At 32.3% G+C, this 25,188-nt stretch overlaps 1 protein-coding gene and 1 pseudogene across 2 annotated transcripts in view; one reads left to right on the forward strand and one right to left on the reverse strand.

The window, feature by feature from the left end:
- Positions 1–3,055: 3,055 nt before the first annotated feature.
- The window catches only part of LOC134688573 (DNA-directed RNA polymerase III subunit RPC2-like), a 39,822-nt gene continuing 17,689 nt past the window's right edge, over positions 3,056–25,188 (reverse strand). For both annotated transcript variants that reach the window (XM_063549378.1, XM_063549379.1), the window contains 11 exons: positions 23,320–23,405; positions 22,764–22,887; positions 21,701–21,859; positions 21,145–21,271; positions 19,490–19,633; positions 19,037–19,085; positions 18,512–18,529; positions 17,681–17,786; positions 17,347–17,443; positions 4,292–4,489; positions 3,056–3,349 (listed from right to left, as the gene is read on the reverse strand). In XM_063549378.1, the coding sequence (XP_063405448.1) occupies positions 3,127–3,349; positions 4,292–4,489; positions 17,347–17,443; positions 17,681–17,786; positions 18,512–18,529; positions 19,037–19,085; positions 19,490–19,633; positions 21,145–21,271; positions 21,701–21,859; positions 22,764–22,887; positions 23,320–23,405 (1,331 nt within the window). In that variant the 3' untranslated portion in view covers positions 3,056–3,126. The remainder of the gene's footprint in view (positions 3,350–4,291; positions 4,490–17,346; positions 17,444–17,680; positions 17,787–18,511; positions 18,530–19,036; positions 19,086–19,489; positions 19,634–21,144; positions 21,272–21,700; positions 21,860–22,763; positions 22,888–23,319; positions 23,406–25,188) is intronic.
- On the forward strand, positions 4,740–15,720 carry LOC134688572 (uncharacterized; annotated as a pseudogene).

Genomic DNA, 25,188 nt, shown 5'->3' on the forward strand with positions numbered 1-25,188 from the left:
ATTTGTATCCAAGGTCATCTGTCGCTGAAATGCATTGTTTTCACAACTCGCTTAGATCAAAGAGACATTTGTTGTGTTTGTATGCATATGTCACCCATCGTTGTCGTAACATTACTTTTACAAAATTCTGCTCTGAATCTAAAGTGCTGATTGGAACCAAACTTGACCATAATCATCTTACTAATAATTAGTACAAGCAATGAGTTTGATGACCCTGTCTGCCAAACAATACGGCTGCACGGCTAAAAATAGATAGGTATGGATGAATACTGTTACATGTTATGCATTACAAGCTAATGTTGTTAAATGTTTTGTCACATAAATATGTTTCTATGGCATATTTGTCCAATTTCTGTATTGTACCTTTGATATTTGTTCACTAAGAAGCATGAAATGAACTGAAACTTGAAAATCAATACATTTTCTGAAAAATCAACATTAGCTTGTACTGCATTACATGAAACAGTATTCATCTATACTAATTTTAAACAAATAAATAATTAATAATTTTTTTGAAAATTTAATGTGCACCCCAAGAACCGGTTTGGCCACTACATAACAATTCCAAGCTTATTCACAATTTACATACCATGACCAACGTTATATTTTTGCTTCTCAAGCACAATTTAAAAGAGGGGCGAAAGATACCTGAGGGACATTCAAACTCATAGATCGAAAATAAACTGACAACACCTTGGCTAAAAAGAAAAAGACAAACAGACGAACAATAGTACAAAAGACACAACAAAGAAAATTACAGACTAAGCAACATGACCCCACTAAAAAGTTGGGGTGATCTCAGGTGTTCAGGAAGGGTAAGTAGATCCTGCTCCACATTTAGCAATTGTCATGTTGCTCATATTACTACTAACCTAGTAAATAGTCTTATTTAATACATCACATTTGTGAAAAGGGATTGCAGTTACGACATAAGAAACATATCTGATATTATCTGTGAAACGATATTTCATAAAGGTCAACAAACTTGTGATGGTGTCCCTAAAATTTACGAAGCTATGATTTCAACTTCACCATTTGGAACTCTTGGTTTAATAGCTTTCTTGTGAGCAGCAACTCTCTATCAAGGAAATCATGATAAGAAATTCAATAAAGTTGTGTGTATTTCTAGCTTTTGTCCAAATTTTATAAAATTTATTGGATGAAATTTTTTTTTGTACTAAATCAAAGTTTGGAATGTTGACAGTGAATGTCTAATGTTGTTTTCTGATGAAGGTCTTTATTTTGTCTTCTGATACCTTATAGAGTGGGGTGCGCATATTCGCTGGGGACACAATTTTGACGTTTAACTATTTTGAGGTGTAAATACTTCAAAGGATGGCTGAAATGGAAGAAATATGCCGGTGACTTAAGATTTTTATAACAAATATGGTTATTTTTTAAACTATGACAAAATTGCAGCACTTACCGCAAAGGACTGAAAAATGGACAACGATTTTCAGCCAATTTTCTGAATGAAAATCACGATTTAAAAGAACTACTTCTTAGAAAATCTTCTAATGATTGCCCTAAATTTTAATTCTGTACACCTTTAAAACGTCTACTATTGCCATCTATAATGAAGTTAATTTGAAAAGTATTGTTTAAAGCTGCAGTTATTTGGGTTTAAATAGATATATAAAAACGGCGAATATGTGTTCCCCATTGACAGAACATCAGGCAATTTCAAACACCCTTTAATCTAACTTTTCAGATGATTATTTTCAAACAAACACGTTTTCAAGCTTAAGAATATTTTACATTTGAAGTTGTCTTCATATAGAAATATCAGTATACTTCAAAAACATATAGACCTGAACATAAACTGTAGAAAACATGGAAAGATATGGCGAAAATGAGCACCCCACTCTAGGTACCAAAAAGAAGTATTGACAGATACGATGTGTCTGTATCTTAACTCAATAGCCACATATTTTCCTCGTCTTTGTTCTAAGATACAACATTGGCACAATAGTTGCTGATCTGTACCTTTACAGATTGTGTCGTACTCCTGATTGTAAAAAAGAAGATGTGGTATGATTGCCGATGAGACAACTGTTCACAAGAGACCGAAATGGACACAGAAATTAACAACTTTAGGTAAGTGTGGATTCGCATGGCAGGTGATGCATACCTAGCAGAAGACATTTCAGGCATTATTGACACACTGCCCCTTTTGGATTTAATGTGATATCCTCAGTTTGGTGTTTATAAAAAGAAGATGTGGTATGATTGCCAAGAAGACAACTCTCTAACACAGACCAAAATGACACAGACATTAACAACTATGGGTATATGAATGGTTTCAATAATAAGTAAAGCCCATACCACACAGTCAGCTGTAAAATGTCCATGAAATGAGAAAATGTAAAATAATTCAAACAAGAAAACTAATGACTAATGGCCGAAATTTATGTACAAAATAATGAACAAAAAACAAACATGCAGAATAGAAACAATCTACAACCACTGCATTAGGGCTCCTGACATGGGACAGAAACATACAGATTTGGCAGGGTAAAACTCACTTTGAAATATATCTTCTTAAATTGATTTCTGAGATTAAAACATTGGTACAAACTACTTATATTATAATTTAGGAGTTTTTGTGTAGTTGGGTTAGTATCTCATTGAACTACATTACTCATTGAATACTTATAAGGACTTATGTACACATGAACATAGTGGTGTGCTGTGATATTTTATCTACCTTATGTTTGTTTTCAAGAAAAAAGGCTGCTATGGTTGTTGTAAGAGTAAAATGTCCTTTAAATTGATTTGACCAAATATCTGCTATTTCATTACTGGATTGATTAAAGACTGCTATAACAAAATTCTCTTTATTTTTATCATCCATAACAAAATAGATGTTAACCTGTTCTGTTCAGATGCAAAAGTCTCTAAAAAAATTGGAACTTTTTTTAACATAATATTCATAATTGCTTTTGCCATAAAAATCATTTTATTCTGCTCCTCAGATGCTCTCGTCAAGAGTTTAAATTCGTCTTATCCCCACAAACATGAATAGCTTTTCATGTTTTCCTTCTTTCCATGCAAAAATCACTAGCTGATATCTGATCCCTGTCTTAAGTAATGTCAGTCGCTTCCGAAAACAACTCCGGTTTTTAGCTACACCTCATTATATCTCTTCAGGGACAGTCTTGGTACTATATTCATCGATTGTAGTTCTTGGAATAACAATTTACAGGCGTAAGGCATTTTTAACGTGGATACATTCCTTGATGATTTACAATACTGACACCAGCCAGAATAACAAAGTAATCCACATTGTCCACAAACATCCACCACAAAAGAATCACTAGAAATCATCAGTCTTTCTAACAATAACATACTGAAACAGAGGATTAAATAGATAAATAAACTTATCACAGAGATATGTCTCGCCTTTTTGTAATTTTGATAATGCAAATGTTAAAATTAAAATAGCAATACTTTAACATGTAAGTTATGCAAATATTTAAAGTTGATGAACAATGACTGAAGGTACATGGCTAAACAATCTCCACGGAATGAGATGTGCCAATGCTAATACAACTGCATACCAATTACCATTGACTCATTATAAGTTGTTCCCTTTAAACAAACCTAAACACAAACATTTACTTGTAAACTATGTAAAAGTTTCAAAGTCAATGAACCATGATCAGGGGTGGGGCTATATAATCTCCATGGAAACAATACTTTCAAATGTCAATACATTTGCATACCAAATATCATTGACTTAACATTAGCAGTTCATCATAAACTGATCTAATCACAAACTAATACATGTAAACTAAGCAAAAGTTTCAAAGTCAATAGACCATGACTGAGGGGTCGGGGCCAAATATTCTCCATGGAAATGAGATGTGCTAATGCTTATACAACTGAACACCAATTAACATTGGCCTACCACTAATTGTTCCCCTTGAACTGACCTAATCACAAACTAATACATGTTAACTTTTCAAATTTTCAAAGTCTATAGACCATGACTGAGGGGGCGGGGCCAAATATTCTCCATATAAATGAGATGTGCCAATGCTTATACAACTGCATACCAAATATCAATGACCTAACACTAGTGGTTCACCATAAATAGACCTTTGCATTTTTTTGTGCTATACACTTTTATTTTTGTAATGTACTATATATCTGTTAATTTGCTTGACATTGTTTTAAGTTTTTTATATAGAGATCACCAAGATGTTGTATCCATTCCATTTTCAACATGAACAAAATTGTCATCAAACAATTTGCTGTACATTTAATTAGATGCCATGACAACACTTACCTAGCACCATAACCAATCAAACAATCCCTTTCCATTTCGCCCAGACGTAACCCTCCATCTCTAGCCCTGCCCTCTGTAGGTTGTCGTGTCAGGACAGCACGGGGACCTTTAGATCGAGCATGCATTTTGTCCATCACCATGTGTTTTAATTTCTGGTAGTAAATTGGACCAAAGAAAATATAGGCAGATAATGGCTCCCTGAAAAATAAACAAAAATATTGGCCATATTTTCATACAATAGCAAAATTAAGACTTTCTTGAATTCTTTAACATTTCTGGATACTGATCTCTTCTGACGATTTTAACGTAATTTGGAAGTGGTCAACGGGAGATAACTCGCGATTGACTTCGATGTCGCAAAATGGCTGAAAAAGTCATATTTCGCAGAAGATAAAAATTATCGTTTAAATGTACATTAATTGTTTCCATATTTTCATTTAGTTAAAAATAAATTAATAAAAGTTGAATAGAAATGGTTGTATAAAATTAGAACGACTTACTCAGAGTCCCGGATGTCAGTCGGCAATGTAAACAATCGTCTGCCGGTAGATATTGTTTACATTGATTATGGTACGCAAAGTGAAAGGTTTTAAGAGTAAAAAGCAGACGGAGCGGTCACGGAAGGTTCTACAGGGTCTAGTAGATCGGAGAAGTGAAAGGTGTACAACAGATGGCAAGGTTCCTTCCGTTTTGAAGGACCATTCTTATGCATCCGCGAATGATGGCAACCCCCCCATACACGTCGCGGAGCAGTTGTTTTCAACTACTACAGAAACTTCCTGGTCTATTGACAGACGGATAGTGGAACTTGGTGTACTTGCAGAGGGTTTGTCCGGTTGTAAAAAGTGTGGACTACCTCTACAGTTGACGCATGCATCTGGCATTGTGACATATGGATTGTCAGCTATTATCAAGGTAAAAATTCACAGACATTTATATTCTTTCTCTTTGTATGAAGAAGATGTTCCTTTAGGATAAGGGGAACTGCCCACCTTCTTTTGCACATGCTCTTTCTCTTCCAATTCATAAACTTTAAAAACCAACCTGTAAGTGATCATGAAAAATGTGTTTTTCTAGTGGTTATGCTGCCCATTTTTATTGATGTTGAACCACTTATCTTTAGAATTTTTCAGCATAGCTACCCCCTCTTTTTTGACAAGAATTGCAAAATTTTAGGAGAAGTATGAATAGTCTCTGACCTGCCTTGTTATTTTTTACAGAACAATTCTCACGATTTTTTTTTTTTTTTTCATTTGTTCATAATTATCCTTCTCCTTTTTTATAGATCTTCATCCTTCCTTTTTTCCCAGTTGTTCATTCTGAATTTTTAAGTCAAGACACTTGTCTTACCTTTTTTTCAAATTATATCCTAGCCCCTCCCCCTCCCCATAAAAATTAAATGGTGGAATCTCATCTTTTTAAGTGACCTTCTATAAAGGTTGGGTCTGTGACTAAAATAATGCATCTATTCAATGCATGTGTCAAATGGACTGCATCAGGATTTAATACTTGTAAAAAATCAACAACTCTACCAAACACAGTATTATTACAGGATTTTTTGTTTGTTTTGTATTTAATACATACAATGTACAGTAAATATAAAAAAGAAGATGTGGTATGATTGCCAATGAGACAACTATCCACATAAGACCAAAATGACACAAGCTGGTGGCACTTAATAATTTTGAAAACTATAATTAATCTTTTTTGCAGTCACTTAATTTTTGTATACTTATATATACTGATGTACAAAAAAGACTTGTAACATAAAAAAAATCATTTGGGTTAAAGATACATTAAAACTATTAAAGATGGTGCTTAGTTGAAAAAGAACAAACACAGCTTATGGGGGCTGAGGTCAGGTAATAACAATAAAATGACTCTTTGTCAATTGCTTTATTCTGTAAAGCTTACAAGTAAAAAGTAATAACAATCATTTTAAACCCAATAGTATACATAATCTGCATTGGCAAACATTGTTTTTACTGTTGAATGTATAAAACACACTGCATGTAGTAAGTACATATTGCATTACATTAAATTGTAAAGAATTTTATAAAATATTTTTTCTTAACATTTTAGATACCATGTTATAATACCAGATGTCTTCACATAAACAATGTTGCAACTGGGAAAAGACATAACAAGATATGGGATGCCAACACCAAATTAGCTACAGGTATTTTTAGTGAACAACCACTGTGTCTAAAGTCTAAATACAATTTTGCAAATGATAACTAGAGCAAATTATTATTCCCCCTTGTAAAAATGTCTAGAGGCACACAAATATGCATGCAGTATCTGATGACAACCACTTTAATTACAGGGTGATCATGACTTGGGATATGTACATAATATAAAAAAGAAGATGTGATATGATTGCCAATGAGACAACTATCCACAAAAGACCAAAATGACAACATTAACAATTATAGGTCACCGTTCGGCCTTCAACAAAGAGCAAAGCCCATACTGCATATAGTCAGCTATAAAAGGCTGATGTATAATCACTGACTGAGGCAGCAACTATTTGATTTTTTAGGGGCGGGGGCTATGGATTTTTTTTCTGGACAAATTTTTTTCTTCGCCTCTGGGGAATTTTGAATATTTATATGCTTACTTAACTGTGCGATGCTGATTTAAATGGGGTCAAGTGGTTTATTATATAGAGGACTACTGGAGCATGAAAATTTCTGGAACCGTAACTGTCTGTAAATTCAAAAATTTATGCAGGATTTTAATTATAATGAATAATTCAATTGAGTTATTATTGCAGTACATGTATAAACAAACTTACATTCAATTTTACACTATATTTTTGTCACAAAATGCAACTTCTACTGTTATAGTAATACATAATATTGATTAAAATTTGTGAAATTAAACATGCTTAGTAATTTATCAATATTCAGAATTGTTTATTTTCTATGCTGCTTTTACAAATTAAGCCTTTCAATGTTAAATTTTCTCTTTTTAATTTTAGCTATGGTACATACTGGAATTGGAGGAAGACAAGTCAACACATTCCTCACAGCTCTCAATATACCACCTGTGAGTAATACATTACTCAGTGCAAGGCAGAAGGAATCAGGGGGTGCTATAGAGACTGTTGCAGAGAGCACCATGGCTGTATGTCTATCTGAAGAACTAGATATTACAAAGAAGTAGGTGCATATATGATCTAGCTGAAATCTATTTATTGTATAATGGTTGTGATTATACTGCATGTATATAAACAATGACGTGTAAACAATTTAAATTTGTATTGAAGATTGAAGGTACATGTAACGTCATAAGCATAAGACTCAAAAGTATAAAAATACAATTATGCCGTGTTTCAGTAACGTTATATTCTGTGTGTGATTTCGAACACTATTATCACCCTTGACAATGATCTACCCTCTCTAAAAAAGATAAGACATGCATGTCATTTAAAAAAAGGTTTCTACTGTACTGTACAATGTTAATGAACCAAGATAAACCCTGTCAATTCCAAATAGTAAAAGGGAGATAATCAAACATAAGGGTAGTACATGTAGGCCATAACTGATTTTGCATTTTGTTTGAATTCTTTAAGTTCAGACGAATCATTCTTTAGCGAGAAAATTATAAAATTAGATGTTTCTATTACAGCTCTAGTTTTTATTATCTTTGATTTGTTTTTTTAGTAAATCTGATACTGATGAATTGATTGTGAGTGTGGATGGAGCCTGGCAGAAAAGGGGAAGTGGCAGGTCATATGACAGTCTATCAGGTATAATCATCAATAAAACAAATCTTTAACTTTAATCCCCATGGATTGATTTTTTAGCTCACCTGGCCCGAAGGGCCAAGTGAGCTTTTCTCATCACTTGGCGTCCGTCGTCTGTCGTCGTTAGTCGTCGTCGTCCGGCGTTAACTTTTACAAAAATCTTCTCCTCTGAAACTACTGGGCCAAATTTAACCAAACTTGGCCACAATCATCATTGAGATATCTAGTTTGAAAATTGTGTCCGGTGACCTTGCCAACCAACCACGATGGCCGCCATGGCTAAAAATAGAACATAGGGGTAAAATGCAGTTTTTGGCTTATAACTCAAAAACCAAAGCATTTAGAGCAAATCTGACATGGTGTAAATTTGTTTATCAGGTTAAGATCTATCTGCCTTGAAATTTTCAGATGAATCTGACATTCCGTTGTTAGGTTGCTGCCCCTGAATCAGTAATTTTAAGGAAATTTTGCTGTTTTTGGTTATTATCTTGAATATTTTTATAGATAGAGAAAAACTGTAAACAGCAATAATGTTCAGCAAAGTAAGATCTACAAATAAGTCAACATGACCAAAATGGTCAGTTGACCACTGTAGGAGTTATTGCCCTTTATAGTCAATTTTTAACCATTTTAAGTAAATCTTAGTTATCTTTTAGAAAAATATTCTCCTCTGAAACTACTGGGCCAAATTAATTGAAACTTGGCCACAATCATCTTTGGGGTATCTAGTATAAAAATTGTGTCCGGTAACTTGGCCAACCAACCAAGATGGCGGCCATGGCTAAAAATCGAACATGGGAGTAAAATGCAGTTTTTGGCTTATAACCCAAAAAACAAAGCATTAAGAGCAAATCTGACAGAGTTGAAATTGTTGATCAGGTCAAGATCTATCTGCCCAGGAATTTTCAGATGAATTGGATCATCGGTTGTTAGGTTGCTGCCCCTAAATTGATAATTTTGAGGAAATTTTGCTGTTTTTTTGTTATTATCTTGAATATTATTATAGATAGAGATAAACTGTAAACTGCAATAATGTACAGTAAAGTAAGAACTAAAAATGAGTCAACATGACCAAAATAGTCAATTGACCCCCTGAGGAGTTATTGCCCTTCATAGTCATTTTTTAACAATTTTCACAAAATTTGTAGATTTTCACTAACATTTTCCACAGAAACTACTGTTATAGATAGAGATAATTGTAAGCAGCAATAATGTTTAGTAAAGTAAGATCTTCAAACACATCACCATCACCAAAACACAATTTTGTCATGAATTCATTAGTGTACAATGTTTAATATTTACATAGACCAAGGTGAGCGACACAGGCTCTTTAGAGCCTCTAGTTTTAAAAAGCAAACAAAAATATTTATTTCTGTTCTCAAAATAAACAAAATAAACTTGGACGGAGAGTTGTCACATTGCCACTCATACCACATCTTCTTAGAATAAAAAGTACATTGCAGAAACATCAAACATTATATTGTAACAATAATAGGCAGCCAAATTCTCTAACTATATCTGTTGTGAATTAGTTATAGTTATTTTATACTCTTTTATTTGTTTAACGTTTTACCGCCATTTACGTAACAATAGGCCCGCAACGTCGTCACTTGGCGACGTCTCTCTTGTATATATTAGACTAGTAAAGCATACGAAACATTGAAGACGCTTTTGTGTTTACTTATATCGATACGTCCAAAACAATATCATTATACCCAAATAAAAAAAGGGGGGAATGGTTCTTTTTGGGGTGGTATATAGGAATCACCCCGTCTCTTTGTCTGTCTGTCTGTTTGTCCGTCCATATGTCTTGTAAGCACAACTCCTCCTTAATGGATGGCTCAATATTGATGAAACATTACACAGTTGTAGAACACGATCTGAGAATGTGCTTGAAGGAGGATATTTCTGGTCAGAATTTTTTAAAGGAGATTATTGAACTTACTTAGTTTAAATATCACAATATGGCAATAGATCTTGTAAGCACAATTCTTCCTAAAATTAACTTTTTTCATTGCTACAAATTCTAATGCAATTTGGATGTAACAATTTTTTTCATTGGCTAAAAGTTGCCATCAAATCCACAGTTGACCAGGCGTAACTAAGGAGGGACCCGCCATTTTGAATTGATGAATGAACAAATATTCTATTACTACTATATAATCGAAAATAAAACAACACCGACCTCGAATTCGCCGTTTTAATGTAATTTTATACGAATTTGAAGCGTACAGGTAACGTAATAACCTCTAGTTTGTAATTTTTCATTTGTATGACGCCACGTTTAACCATGACAACTTTGTACCAAAATCATTCATGAAGTTTCGCAGATTTTTTTTATTTGACAAATTTAGACATTTTCCAAGTTTATCGTAGTTTTTCTTTTTGTAATGCATTAGAATCGGAATAACAGTACTGTAGTTGAAAAGTTGTCACCGTCAGTTTTGATTTGACGGTCGCAAATCTCCGTTTTACTGTCTCCGCTACGCATCGCCAGTAAAACTGCATTTGCAACCGTCAAATCTACAATTGACGGTGGCAACTCTTCAACTACAGTACTACTGTTATTCCTTAAATAGAAATCAAACTTTTTATTTTGCAGGACACTGTTCCATGATTGGTGCAGAAACTGGAAAGATTATAGGTTACAGTGTTCGCAGCAAATTTTGCAAAACCTGTGATGAAGCTAACAGAAAGGGAACTAAAGCAAAAATGCATGACTGTCGACTTAATTGGGATGGTAGCTCTAAAGCTATGGAGCAGGATATGGTAGTGGAAATGGTCCAGAATATAAAAAACAGTGGTATCACTGTTGGCACTATTATTGCTGATGACGACACCACAACCATTGCAAGACTGAGAAAAAAAGTAAACCCCAATATAAAGAAAATGTCTGATCGAAATCACGTCAAAAAAAAATATTGCCAACTCACTGTACAGTCTCGGACAGAAACATAAAAAATTGAATCAGAAAATAATCAAATACTTCTTAAATTGTTTAAATTATATGCTGTGCCAAAACCAGAATGACCCTGATGGTGTTGAGAATGGTCTGAAAGCTGTGGGTAGACATCCATTTGGTGACCACACTTTTTGTGATAAAACATGGTGTTCACACGTTGAAGATCCATCAAAGAAATATGCATCTCTGCCGTTTGGAAAGCCATTAAAAGACATTCCTCTCCAAACGGCATTGATGGACCTTATGAAAGGATACAAAACACAAAGCAGCAAGCTGTCCAATCTAGGAAGCACACATGGGAATGAAAGTTTCAACAAAAGTGTGGCATCCAAAGCACCAAATACACATTTTTACAGTGGTTCCTCCAGTCTAAATATAAGAGTAGCGGCATCTGTTGCACAGAAAAATGAAGGGCAATCCTATTTACTCAAGGTATACTATTTGATTTATTTTTGTTTAAAACTTCTTTGTTTACTACTTTTAAGCACTTGTCAAGAAGCAGGGACAGAACACCTAGAAAGACAAACCATAGGAAAAATAAGGAATCATTTGACAAACAAGGAACAAGTTAAAAGAACTAAAAAAATTACGAAAACAACAAATTAGAACCTCAGACAGTAAAATGTAGCTTATAAAATAAACAATGAGCAGACAAAAGTCTTCTTTTAAAAAAGCAAATATATCACCTATGTGTGCTTACTGTTTTTCAAATTAATTGTTAGAACTTAAATTATATGGTTAAATTTAGTATGTTAGTCTGTTTAAATTTAAGTGAAAATACTTATTACTATAATATTCTTTCAGGTCAACAAAAAAATAGGTTTATCTCCAGGTGTCCATACAAAGCGGTTGGCAATTTTAAGAGATATCCAAGCAAGAAAAAGGAAGGCAATTAGTGTCACACGGAAAGAAAAAATCAGACGGATCCAGCTGAGAAACAGAAGGTATGTTGATAATGCACTTCTGCAAACCCCAAATAAACACAACACTTCTTCTGAGCCAACAATAGATCAGTTACCTCATAAAGTCATTGCTCATAGCAGAAGAATAAATTGTGTGCCAGCTAGTGTCACTATTTATCTGGCTGTCTTGGCACTTTAAAGGAGCCATTATACCATGTAAAAAAAGAACTATTAAAAAAATTAATTGCAATTGCCCTAGTCATTTTGAAAAAAAAAAAAAATCTTTATAATTACACCTTATGTAAATATCCTGGATTTTTATTTGTCGATATATAGCCATTGTATTTTCACCAATTTACTGTCCTCAAATGAATATCGTTCATTTTTTAACGCCTGCCCAGGTGTTTGCCAAAAGGATATCCCTTTTTTACCCTCTCTGCCGTGGTGTTTGCCAAAAAAAACCTCGATCTGACTGGATGCTTGTAACGTCACGATCATAAATGCATTTTTGAACATTAACATTTGGTGTAATTAAACAGATGTATCATGTTCTTGAGGGGTATTTTTCACAAATACCCCTTTTTAACATGATATATCTGTTTATAACTTTTTGCATTAGTTCTTTCAACTCATTCTTGGCGGCATCAAACTATGCTCACATATAATTTTTGTTAACATCAGGCAATGTATGCACATCTCCTTATGTTGTTCCAAGTTTGTGCAAAATACAAATTAATTTTGGTAAAGCATCTGCTTGTAAATAAACAAACAATATTCATTGAAAGAAAGATTCAGAAACAGACTAATAACAATATGTTGTCCATTATATTTTTTTTTTTTAATTTTAAACCTGAAATTCAAAAATTATTGCTTTTTCAGAATAAAGAAAAATACTGTAAAAGAATTGTGCGAGGGCCTAAGTTACAGTAGCACAATTGATCTGCAGGACCACCAGGACATTACAGAGATTCCCTCTGCACCATCTCCACCTATAGAACACTGCCATATTCAGGAGACAGCAAAACTTGTTTGCTTTGACTTTGAAACTACAAGTTTAGGTAAACATATAATTCATATTGAAATAATAAGAGATCAGTGTTGGTATTGGTATAGTTTGCAAGTCTTTAATTAACATCATTATTTCATCTTTAATATGCAACATTTGTACATGCAATCAACATGACCAAGTTTAAAAAATCAGTGATTATTGAATGATACATGAATAAAACTGATAGAAAAACATTGCCTAAAACTTGTTAATACATATTATACATGTAGTGAGAAATATGCTTGCATGCTAATCTTTTAACTAATTTACAATTGCAATAATCATTAAAGAGCAAACTCCATTATCTTTGGTGCATGAGTAACAAGAACAGCACAAAGAAATAAAGTAAAAGTGTATTTTTAAAACTGCTTGAACACATTGCAACAGTCACATTTTTATCTCGAACTAACAATAGTACAGAGGCATTATGTTCTTCAGTCTGTGCGTCCCTCAATCTGTATGTTTATCGATCCTGTGTCAGGTTAAAGTTTTGTAATAAAGTTTTTGGTCATAAAATTTTTTGCTGAATTAGTAAATCAGTAAATCTACCTGAAACTTAGTACATATGTGGCCTATGATATGATCTTTCTAAATTCAATGCAAAACTAAAGAAATGATAGGGGGAATGGGGCATCACTGAAATATGCACTACTATTCTATTAAAATGTCTCATATCAAATACAACATTTGATATAGGAACAATCACAATTCTATTTGCTTTAAAGTTCTTTTTATTCTTTTTTTACAGCACGTGACTCACACATCACTCAAATAGCTGCTGTCAGTGGGGACAATCATTGGAGCTGTTACGTAACTCCAAAGATTCCAATAACAAATCAAGCTAGTGATATTACTGGCATTACAGTTAGGAATGGCAGAGTGTTTCATCAAGGGAAACCTGTTGACTCTCTTTCTATTTCTAAGGCCATGGAAGATTTTTTCAAGTTCATCAAAGGAGAAGGTGATAATATATACCTTGGAGGTCATAACATTAAAACATTTGATTGTCATGTTCTGATCAATACTTTAAAATGTATTGGAAAATCCAACATTCTAAATACACATGTTCAAGGATTTTTGGACACCAGACTCCTCTTCAAAATTAATAACCCAGACCTTAAATCTTTCTCACAAATAAATTTACTCAAAACTCTACTGAACTGTGATTATGCTGCACACGATGCACTACAGGATGTGACTTTCCTTCAAAAACTTATGGAATCCTCCAAAATTGACTTTACTGATGCCAAATTTTCCTCTGCAACTTTTACTGTTCCAGCAGCATTCCATTCCTTTGACCAATCAGCTTCATGCAAGTTAAATCTACCTACACTACTGGAATTTGTTGACAATAAGGTGTTAAGCATTGGAATGGCACGGAAAATTGCAGCTTCGAACCTTAATAAGGCTTCACTTCTTATAGCATTTTCAAGAGGTCAGGAGAATGGATTACAACAACTTTTTTCTGAGGAATGTGGCAAAGGACCAAGAGTAACAAAATCTTCTAAAATAATTAATGCTGTTTCCAAGTATATTTCAGAACACTTAATTGAAAGTTAATTTACTATAACTACATATGTATTTACAATCAACTTATTCATTCACTGTAACAGACTGATATTATAAATATTTTGTGTTTGTCAATCTTTGTAAAATACTATCTATTGTGACCCGAGAACCTTTTTTGAAAATTCTTAATTTCCATAAGAAGTATCCACTACCACTAAAATTGTCTTGACCAATGTAAAATAAATTCTATAAAAGCATAATATGTGAGTTAATTTCACAACAAAGCATTTAGAAAATAGTGAATCTGTTTTCATGAGCTAATTGGAACCACACATCTATTTATATTTGCCCTATAAAAATATCTGTACATCATAAAATGAAAGGTTACTGGGCTTATAATGTTTAGATTTTAAATAAGAATAATGTATTGATATGTTCATTATATTTTTATAAAAAAAATCTGTTCATCTGTCTGTAAGTGCAATAATAACCAACATCAGAGAGTGTTCCATAATTTAATTCAACTTTATAGGTCAAAGGTCAAAAACTAACTAAATGTATTTACAGTTCAGAAACCTGTCATATGGTGAAGATCTTGAATGCTCTATAACTGAAAACCCTTATGCGGTCTGTTCAGTGTTTATACTTGACATGTATAGAAATCAACAGGGGATGTTCCATAATTCTTGTATAACCTTGTAGGTCAAAGGTCAATGTTTTGGTTTGTTTTCTTGAAAAATCTTTGATTTTAGATATAAAAAAAAAAATTTAAAATAGAATGAGTGTTGCATTTTATTATTGTTTTATATCTTTCTGTAACGGTCAACTTTATTGCATTTTATTGTTGTTAAGGCTTTCTGTAAACATGAACAAGGTATTAATATTTTGAAAAAATATTTCTGTCTATTTGGGATTATTTCCCTTGAATTTAAAACTTTGGCTATTTTTGGGCTTGACACCTAAATAAATGTAACAGATGGACAAATATCTTTAATGGGGAGTTTCAGAGTAAAAATATCTATCTTATCTAATTATTATAGACTAATCTAATAACACATAATTAGTCGATGTGCTGTATATGCACCGCATGAGATGAAGAAAAGTTTTCATGAGATTTTTGGGGCAGGGTGGGGATAGTAAATAACATGAATTTTCAAAATGCACACTTACCCATATCTAATTGTTAAAAATGTTAATTGTAATTATGCTTTCTACTGCATGTTTATTGTGAAAAAAAGGTTGAACAGAGGAAGGGTGCCATTTTTTGTATAAAGGTTGATTTAGGTGAATAAACCCAGACTTGTTGGGGGTGTAAAATGATATTAAAGATTTTTTGTATGTTATTATACTGTGTGTTATATGATTTTTGATCATGAAACAAGGTTTCAAAAAGATAAAAACATCCAAATTGGGTTATTATTATATTTTTTTTTTTAAATCCACATATTGCTTTTTTGTTAGAAATGTGATTTTTGGGGCGGGGTGGGGATAGTTAACAACTGAGAACTTTTTTTAATGTGCACTAACCCCTAATGTTTTTTGGCTTAAAATGTTAAGTTTATCTATGCTTAACTGCATATTAACTGTGGGGGAAAGTTTAACAGAGGAAGTGTGCCATTTTTAATGTAAATGTTTGAATTTAGGCCTGTTTGGTGGAAAATGTCTGATTTTTGGCGTAAAAAATTATAAAAAAATATATTTTTGTATGTTTATAGACTGTGTGTTTTATGATTTTTTGTATTTGAGACAGATTATCAAAAAGATGAAACACCCAAAATAAGTATTTATTAGACAGTTTTGGAAAAATCCATATTTTGCTGTTTTATTGGAAATGAGATTTTTAGGGTGGGGTAGGGATAGTAAATGACATAAAACTTTTTTTAATGCGCACTAACCCCTAATGTTTCTGGGCTTAAAATGTTTAGTTTATATATGCTTAACTGCAAATTAACTGTGGAAAAAAGTTTAACAGAGGAAGTGTGCCATTTTTTGTGTAAATGTTGGAATTTAGGTCTGTTTTGGGGGGAAATCCAAAATTTAGTGGGGTGAAAAAGGTTATAATTTTTTTTTTGTATGCTTTTATGTTATGTGTTTTATGATTTCTTGTCTATGATACAAGGTATTAAAAAGATGAAACATCCCAAATGAGTTTTTATTATATAGATTTTGAAAAAATCCATATATTGCTGTTTTTGTTGGAAATTAGCATTTTTCTCATACTTTGAAAATTGTCCTTTTTCAGATGGCCGTAGTTTCTTAAAAAGCACATTAGCCTATGATTTTTTTTTATGAATTCACTTCAGAAAACACTTATCTTCCAAAATATAATAACCATTTAAAAAGTTTAACAGAGGAAAAATTTGGCTCCTCAGAAGTGTACATCCTTAAGTGTATTTTATGGGTAGAGGAAATTATGAGTTAGCAAGCTTTTACATCTTAAATTTGTAAAAACTAGGAAATCAAATTATTTTTTCCTCAAAATATGGTACATAATGAATCTGTGGTATATATTGATAAGGAAATGACCTGATTATTATATTTTTTATTGCTATTTCCTCTCCTTTCACAAAAATCTGAAAAGGAAAATACTAGTAAGCCATGAATATTTCAGTATGACATAATAAATTTCAGTCATTCAATTTCATTGAAATGAGCCCCCATTTATATGTTTTTTTCAAGGCAGTCTTGTTTTATAAAAAGATGGATAGAGACCAGTCACTGATTGTCTATAAATGTTGTATTTATGATAATTATATCACTTTTTTCTATACAAATATTTTTAAACCAGTTTTAAACAGAGATTTTGATAATTATAAGCATTTCATTTCAAGACTTCTTAAAGCAAGTACTTTTATTTTAGTAAATATTTAATCTGTCACTTACCCTGTGATTCCAGAGGTAACATAATCCTTTCCAAGATAATTAAATCCATGTCTGACGAGATCCTCTGATAAATCAGCAACTTTATCTCCAGCAAAGGCTGTAAAAAGGGATAGATAAATTGATAAAAATAAATACATGTACCCTGATATATCTGTCTGTTAAAACTATGTAAATAAAATAATATTATGTAGAACATTCACAACAGACAAAAATCTGATTTTCAACCTACACTCTTGACATTGAACATTAAATAGGTTTAAAATGACATATAGATAATTTGCATGTTTGAATTATCAATCGACACCACTGCATATAGTTTTGATTTCTAACAAACCTGTGCCATCATGAAATTTTCCATCTAAGACACCAGCCTTGCTGCCCATCAATTCTAATAATTTACCAACTGTCATTCTACTGGGGTAACCATGGGGATTCATTATCTACAATACATATACAATACGACAATTATTTATGGACACAGTTGATGCCCCCCCCCCCCCCACTTGAATACAATATTATAAAGGGACATAACTCAAGAACAATAAAAGTGATGCTACCCAAATTTGTACTTGATTCAAGTTTTGTGGTAAAAGTATTGTGTATAAGTCTTATAATGCTTGGTTGGGACAAACTTACGTAACAGAACAAAGCTAAAAAAGATTTTTTTCAATTTCTAAAAGGGCATAACTCTAGAACGATTAAAGTGAAACCTTCAAATTGGATCTGTGTTTTGTGGCAATAAGCATTGTGTATAAGTTTCATCACAATTGTGTGAGGCAAACTCAAGTTAGAGAAAGGAGACTAACAATTTTGCAATTTATCCATTTATAAAGGGGCATAACTCTAGAACTGTTAGAGTGAGGAAGCCAACTTTGGGATGTAGGGATGTGCATATAGACAAGGATAAAACTTAATGCTCCCTCTGCTTCGTTGGGTTCATAAAAACCCACCCGTCAAGAAAAAAACATCTGCTTTTGTATATAAATCTTCAGGAAAAAAGGGAGAAACTATAATGCCCTCCTGAAGAATGTTTTTCAATGTACATCCAATTACTTCTTCAACTCTTCATTTTTTAAATTTTACATAAATGTAATTGCAGTTGTACCAAGCAGGATATTTAGTAAAACATATCAACTACTGCATAAGTCTTAACATTTAAACTTACAATATCTGGACATATTCCCTACAAAATAAAATATAATATATTTTAGTTTGGGGTAAGGAAAAATAAAGCAAAAACCAAGTTCTTATCATATAACATCCTATGAAGTTTATATATATATAAATTGACAAATAGTGTACATCTCCTTTGATCAATGATTAAGTTGTATGATTGTATTCTTTCTGAACAAGTTATCTATTATAAAATCTGGATCAACTTACACCAAGAACATTCCTTATATTAACTTATTTTTCAATCTTGATTTGTTGAATTTGTATACAATTTAACTAGTCACCAATTTTTAAGTATTAACTTAATACAATGTATTGTCTTTTGTGGATAGTTGTCTTATTGGCAATCATACCACATCTTCTTTTTTATATTGCTAAAGTAACTCAACTTTCTTCATATGACTTTTCTTCTTATTTATCTTCGTTTCCATGAATAGTTTTGCTTTCAAAACACAATTTTATTTAATTTATCATGATTAAATTAAAATAGAATTGACCAAGTGGTTTTAGTACTTACCAGGTCAGTAAATGGCATGTCTTCTTGTGGCACTATCAGTCCACACACCCTATAAAATGGTAGAAATAAGACATAACACTAATTTATAATTACAATAAGTCAGAAAAATAAAAGTATACATTACCATCAGTTAATTGAGATTAAACTGTTGCAGAAATGTTGAAAGAGTAAGTATATTAGGATATATGTGAATTAATGTTTTTCCAAAAATAATTGTAAAGGGCATTATTTCTTGCATACACCACAGTTCTGTCTATACATTCTTCTAAACAGAGTAAGGTGGAATCTGTGTAAATATCTTCAACGAGCTGGTCTGTGCTCTTGCTGGATTGACAAAATTGACAAAAACTATATAAAGAGTTAGTATAAGTTTTAAATGATTAGACTCTATAGTATTTTTTTTTACATAAAATTTAGATTTATTAGAATTTACACATTGTTAGTTAAACGTACCCTTTCTGTCCATGCCTACTGCTAAATTTATCCCCTATTTCTGGTCTCCTTGTCTGTCGTAACAACATTTTAATGAGGAAGGACTCCTCTGTGTTAGAGGATATCATAACCTTTTCTATATATGATGGTTCTATTCCTTTATACCTAGAGAAAGAAAATAGCATTGTAAGTTATCTCCCTTAGAACATAAACATTATGAGGAAGGACTCCTCTGTGTTAGAGGAAATCATAACCTTTTCTATATATGATGGTTCTATTCCTTTATACCTAGAGAAAGAAAATAGCATTGTAAGTTATCTCCCTTAGAACATAAACATTATAAGGAAGGACTCCTCTGTGTTAGAGGAAATCATAACCTTTTCTATATATGATGGTTCTATTCCTTTATACCTAGAGAAAGAAAATAGCATTGTAAGTTATCTCCCTTAGAACATAAACATTATAAGGAAGGACTCCTCTGTGTTAGAGGAAATCATAACCTTTTCTATATAGCTATATATGATGGTTCTATTCCTTTATACCTAGAGAAAGAAAATAGCATTGTAAGTTATCTCCCTTAGAACATAAACATTATAAGGAAGGACTCCTCTGTGTTAGAGGAAATCATAACCTTTTCTATATATGATGGTTCTATTCCTTTATACCTAGAGAAAGAAAATAGCATTGTAAGTTATCTCCCTTAGAACATAAACATTATAAGGAAGGACTCCTCTGTGTTAGAGGAAATCATAACCTTTTCTATATAGGATGGTTCTACTCCTTTATACCTAGAGAAAAAAAAGCATTGTAAGTTATCTCCCTTAGAACATTAACATAAAATATGATTCTGTTTACAATGTATGAGCTATATTGTTTGATAATTCCTAAAGAGACTGCGACCTTGAATGCTTTTCTACATGTTCTGGCCTTTTGGTTGCCAAAATTTGTTAAAAAAAAGGTATCCTGGTGTAGGTAGAAAGTACAACAAATATATATAGGGGTAGGGTTGAGATCTCATTAACATGTTTAACCCCACCGCAATTTTGCATCTGTCACTAGTCAGGAGCCTCTGACCTTTCTTAGTCTTGTGATTTTTAATTTTAGTTTCTTGTGTATAATTCAGAGTTTAGTATGAGGTCAATTATCACTGTACTAGTTTACATATTTTTCAGAAGCCAGCTGAAGGACACCTCCGGGTGCAGGAGTTTCTCGCTACATTGAAGACTCATTGGTGGCCTTCGGCTGTTGTCTGCTCTATGGTCGGGTTGTTGTCGCTTTGACACATTCCCCATTGCCTTTCTCAATTCTAATTTTAGTCAACTAAGTTCAGGATCTTTGATGTTATTGGACATTAATTTTTTTTGGTGGATATTATATTTAAATCAATCTGCAATTTTGTATGAAAGCTAACATTAGAAAATAGCATGCTTTTGTTGTTGATGATATTCAATACTGTTTGAAGACATCTAGATTTCTATTTTATAAACCTTAAATTAAGAATTAAAATGGGAAATGTGTAAAATAGACAACAACCTGACCATAGAGCAGACAACAGCCGAAGTCCACCAATGGGTGTTCAATGCAGCAAGAAACTCACGCTTTTTTTAGTACAGTCTCATTGACATTTATGCCCTATTTCATTTCATTCAGTGAGGAGGTCAAGTCAAAATACCTACATTATTGGTACATCTCTATAGTCCACTTGTCTGGGTTGAGGGGGTCCAGCAGTTGTAGCTAATGGACTCACAGTAACAGCAGGAACAGCTTTGTTTACAAGAACTTGTCTGTTGTCTATTCTCTCGCCTACAATCATACAATACATTACAGGGTAAGTTGTCATGATTAACTATTTACTAATCATCAAATCAAAATCTTTAAGCATGAGTACAAAATTGTGGAAAACTGATTATTTGAGTGAATTTTCTAAATTAAAGGACCATAACATTGCACGACAATTATCAGACCTGAACAAAATTGTACTTGATCTGTAACTTGTCATGATAAAACAATGTACCAATTATCAAATCAATAACTGAAATCATGAAGACAAAACAAGTCGTAAACTGATTTGCTGGACTGTCGCATGGACAGACAAACAGACAGAGTGCAAACCTAATGTCCCCTTCAACTTTGTCGGTAAGGGACTAATTAAAGAAACTAGTCCTCCCCGGAATGATATACAACTCTAACCTGGAGCACTTAGTCCTCCCCGGAATAATATACAACACTAACCTGGAGCACCAATACCATCTGAGTCTAGTGGTTCATGTTTCCAGATCTGTTTATGTGTGGTGGCATCTAACATGGGACCCATTACTTTGTCAAACGTGTCATTAGCATACCTCTTCAATACAACTGACTGTTTTCTGTACACTAAACATCTACCAAAACCTACAATTTTATATGTAAATATATACATGTATATAAAACTATGATAAATATCAGCTTTATGTTTATAATTTTCTGAAATCACTACTATATCTTTATTTACAAAAGTCTAAACATCTACAATGTATAGACATAGAACATACAAACTACACAAAGTATACATAGCTAGCAGAAGGTAGTATGAAACATAAAACTGCATGTTAGATCTTAATTTTTGTGCATGAAATATAAATTTACCAAAATTACATAATTCTCTATTAGAACTCATTAATTGTATATATATTTATAAAAAGAAGGTTTTCTCTAATAATATGGTTTTATAAAATAAGATATAAGACCTTGATAAGTAGGACATTTTAAAATGAAATACATCTCATCTTCAATGTCATTTTTACAAAAACTACATAGTCTATTACTTCTTGGAATTGCAGAATAGCAACCACATTCTGTAGCTAAATCATGACTACTATGTCTTATTTTGGTAAATAGCATATTTTATTTTAAATCATCTTGGTAAAAATATATAATGTCTGGGTGTGGCGCCACGACTAATTCATAATGATACATTATTTTGATTGGCTACCAGCAACCTCACATAATTCTGAAATTAACCTTCATTACACAATGAAATGTAACATTAATGATGACACAAACTCCAACAAGTGCACATGTAAATAAAGAAAAAAATCATGTTTTTATGATCCTAGCTGAAAAAATGTAATTATTAGAATTGAATGCTTCTTTAAGTAATGTTATAGGGTTGTAAAAGCTTTGACAGTGTGCACATTTTCAGAATGAAGTGCTTCCACGCTTCATACAAAATGTACTTCGATCAAGGCTCATACACCCCAATTAATTTAGAAAAAGAAGCATTCAATTCTTAAATGACACGCTTCATTGTACTTACCTCTATCAACAGAAGCTTTGTTAAGAATAAGAGCATCTTCTATATCATATCCACTATAACTCATAACAGCTACGGTAGCATTGATTCCTGCTGGTAACTTGTCAAAGTTTATCATTTCTATGGTCTGAAACAGATAAATGTTTGTCTTAAGAATGTTAATCTATATTCATTGATGTAGTAGCTGAGAAATATGCCACAAAAAAATTATGGGGAAAATGGACAGAGGTTTATCAGTACACTCTGTATACTTTTGAGTGGGGATGAAGTCAATATTGATTAAATGAAACCTTGCCTAGGATTTGACAAATTAAATATAAGAGTTCACAGATAATACTATAAATTCAGAAATTATTGCAGAATATGATACAGTGTTATAATTGCAATAATTAAAACTCCCATTTTGAAATTTTTTATATGAATTTTAAAAACAGGATTTTTTTTCAATATTGCAAAAATTAAAATCGCACTTTAGTCCAAAATGACAAAATCCTAATAATAAATGCATGCAACAATTTCTAAATTTACAGTATCAAAACGCATGTAATATAATTCTTACCTTAGATTTAACAAGTGGTGCCTGTGGATAACACAGCAGGTATAGTAATGTATCAATTCTATTTCTCTGATTATAACCTATGGTACCTGTCAAAATAATAAACATATATCAATCTTTAATATTCTTTTTCAAGTTTAAATTCATCAGAAATAATATGCTATTTGTGAGTATCAAGGCCTCTTGTTAGGGAATTGTAAATATTACCCTGTATCTGTGCTCTTTGGGTCCATCTTACAATCCATCCTGAGGTCCACCTCAGGATTCGGAATTTTGAAGACCAATCAGTGGTCTCCTTTGGCTGTTTACCTGTTCTTTGGTTAGTTTGTTGTCTCTTTGACATATCGTATAGCGGGATATTTTCACAGGGTGTAAATTTTCGCTTATAGAACAAAATCACCAAATTAAATTCATCAACGCAAAGATATTGAGAAAAAAAAATCAATCCGCCAATATAATAATAGCCAAAATATTTTGTTTACATTACCGTCTTTTGGTATGTATAACGCGCACATTTATACCATAGGTCATGTTTCTTGAAAGAGGGGTGCGTGTTATACATGACTACAAACAATTTCTTAGTTTTTTTTTCAGGTCCAAACTCCGACAAAGAAATTTACAAGTGAAGTGAAGAGTACGGAATATTTTTGCTAAAACCTCCATTGTTTTTATGTTTTACATGTTATAATTGTAATATGTATCATATTGTTCTTGATTTGTCATGTTTTATTCAAATAAAATACATTTTATATCTTTGTTGTTACGTTTATTGTGTAAATTTGTCCATCTGTTTTGCAATCCGGAAATTTGCCAAGTCTTAATAAAGACACAATAAAGCTTTTGCTGTCGATTAAATTAGCCTCTGTGTTCCTTGTTGTCATAACTTACTGTTTTTGTATGTGTTCATCATAGAGAGTTGAAGAAAAGTGTATGAAAATTGAATAAACCACGCTCGTTTTGAAAAGATAAACCGCCATTTTTTCTAATGTATTGATCAGGTGATCACAAGTCATGTGGGTCAGTCATGTGACTTAATATTGTAAAGTGACGATTTGCTCTATGAAAAATTTATTAGGAAAAAAACGTTTTTACTTTGTAACTTTTCAACTTTTAAACAACTGTTTAAAACCATTCAAGAAATTATGATTGAAAACATGATAATCCCATAATTGTAACCTGAACGAATTTAATTAGGAACAAGGTCAACCTGTCACTGATTTGTTTTGACATCGATTAGACCCCTTGATTGAGGTGTGATAATCCGGATTAACAGCTGGAATCATCAAACAAAAAAATAAAAACAATGAGATTTTAACAATTTATTACAGCACTAATGACATTAATTATAATTATTAGACTGATTCGTAATTATTTTATTGTTTGAATCAGAACAATAATTTGGACATTTAAACTTGTCCTTGATACTCAAACCATTTATTAAATTTGGATTAAAATATTTATCTCAATCTAATAAAATTCTTATTCATTTGTAAGAATACTTTCAATTTCATATTAATTACGTATTCCGTACGGAATTCTCCGACATTGGTGTCCATTTAAAAAACTTCCTGTTTACTGATAAACTTCCTGTTTGCCGATTTTGGAGCTGTAACTTTTCCGAAAATGTCTAGGAGTATTATATGACCAATAAACTTTTTTTCTCTCGTTTCTTGGACCACAAAGGGGGTGCGCACTATACACAAATGCGCACTATACATACCAAAAGACGGTACTCAATGAAAAGTAACCTGCTATACGATATTTCCCATTTCCATTCTCTAGCTATTTTATCATCAATGCATACTTGCAGCATGATCGTCAGCAAACAAAGGATTAAAGTGGTGCTCATAGGCCATCTTAAAATTGCAGTAA

This window comes from Mytilus trossulus, chromosome 10, assembly GCF_036588685.1.
Source record: "Mytilus trossulus isolate FHL-02 chromosome 10, PNRI_Mtr1.1.1.hap1, whole genome shotgun sequence".
NCBI lineage: Eukaryota > Metazoa > Mollusca > Bivalvia > Mytilida > Mytilidae > Mytilus > Mytilus trossulus.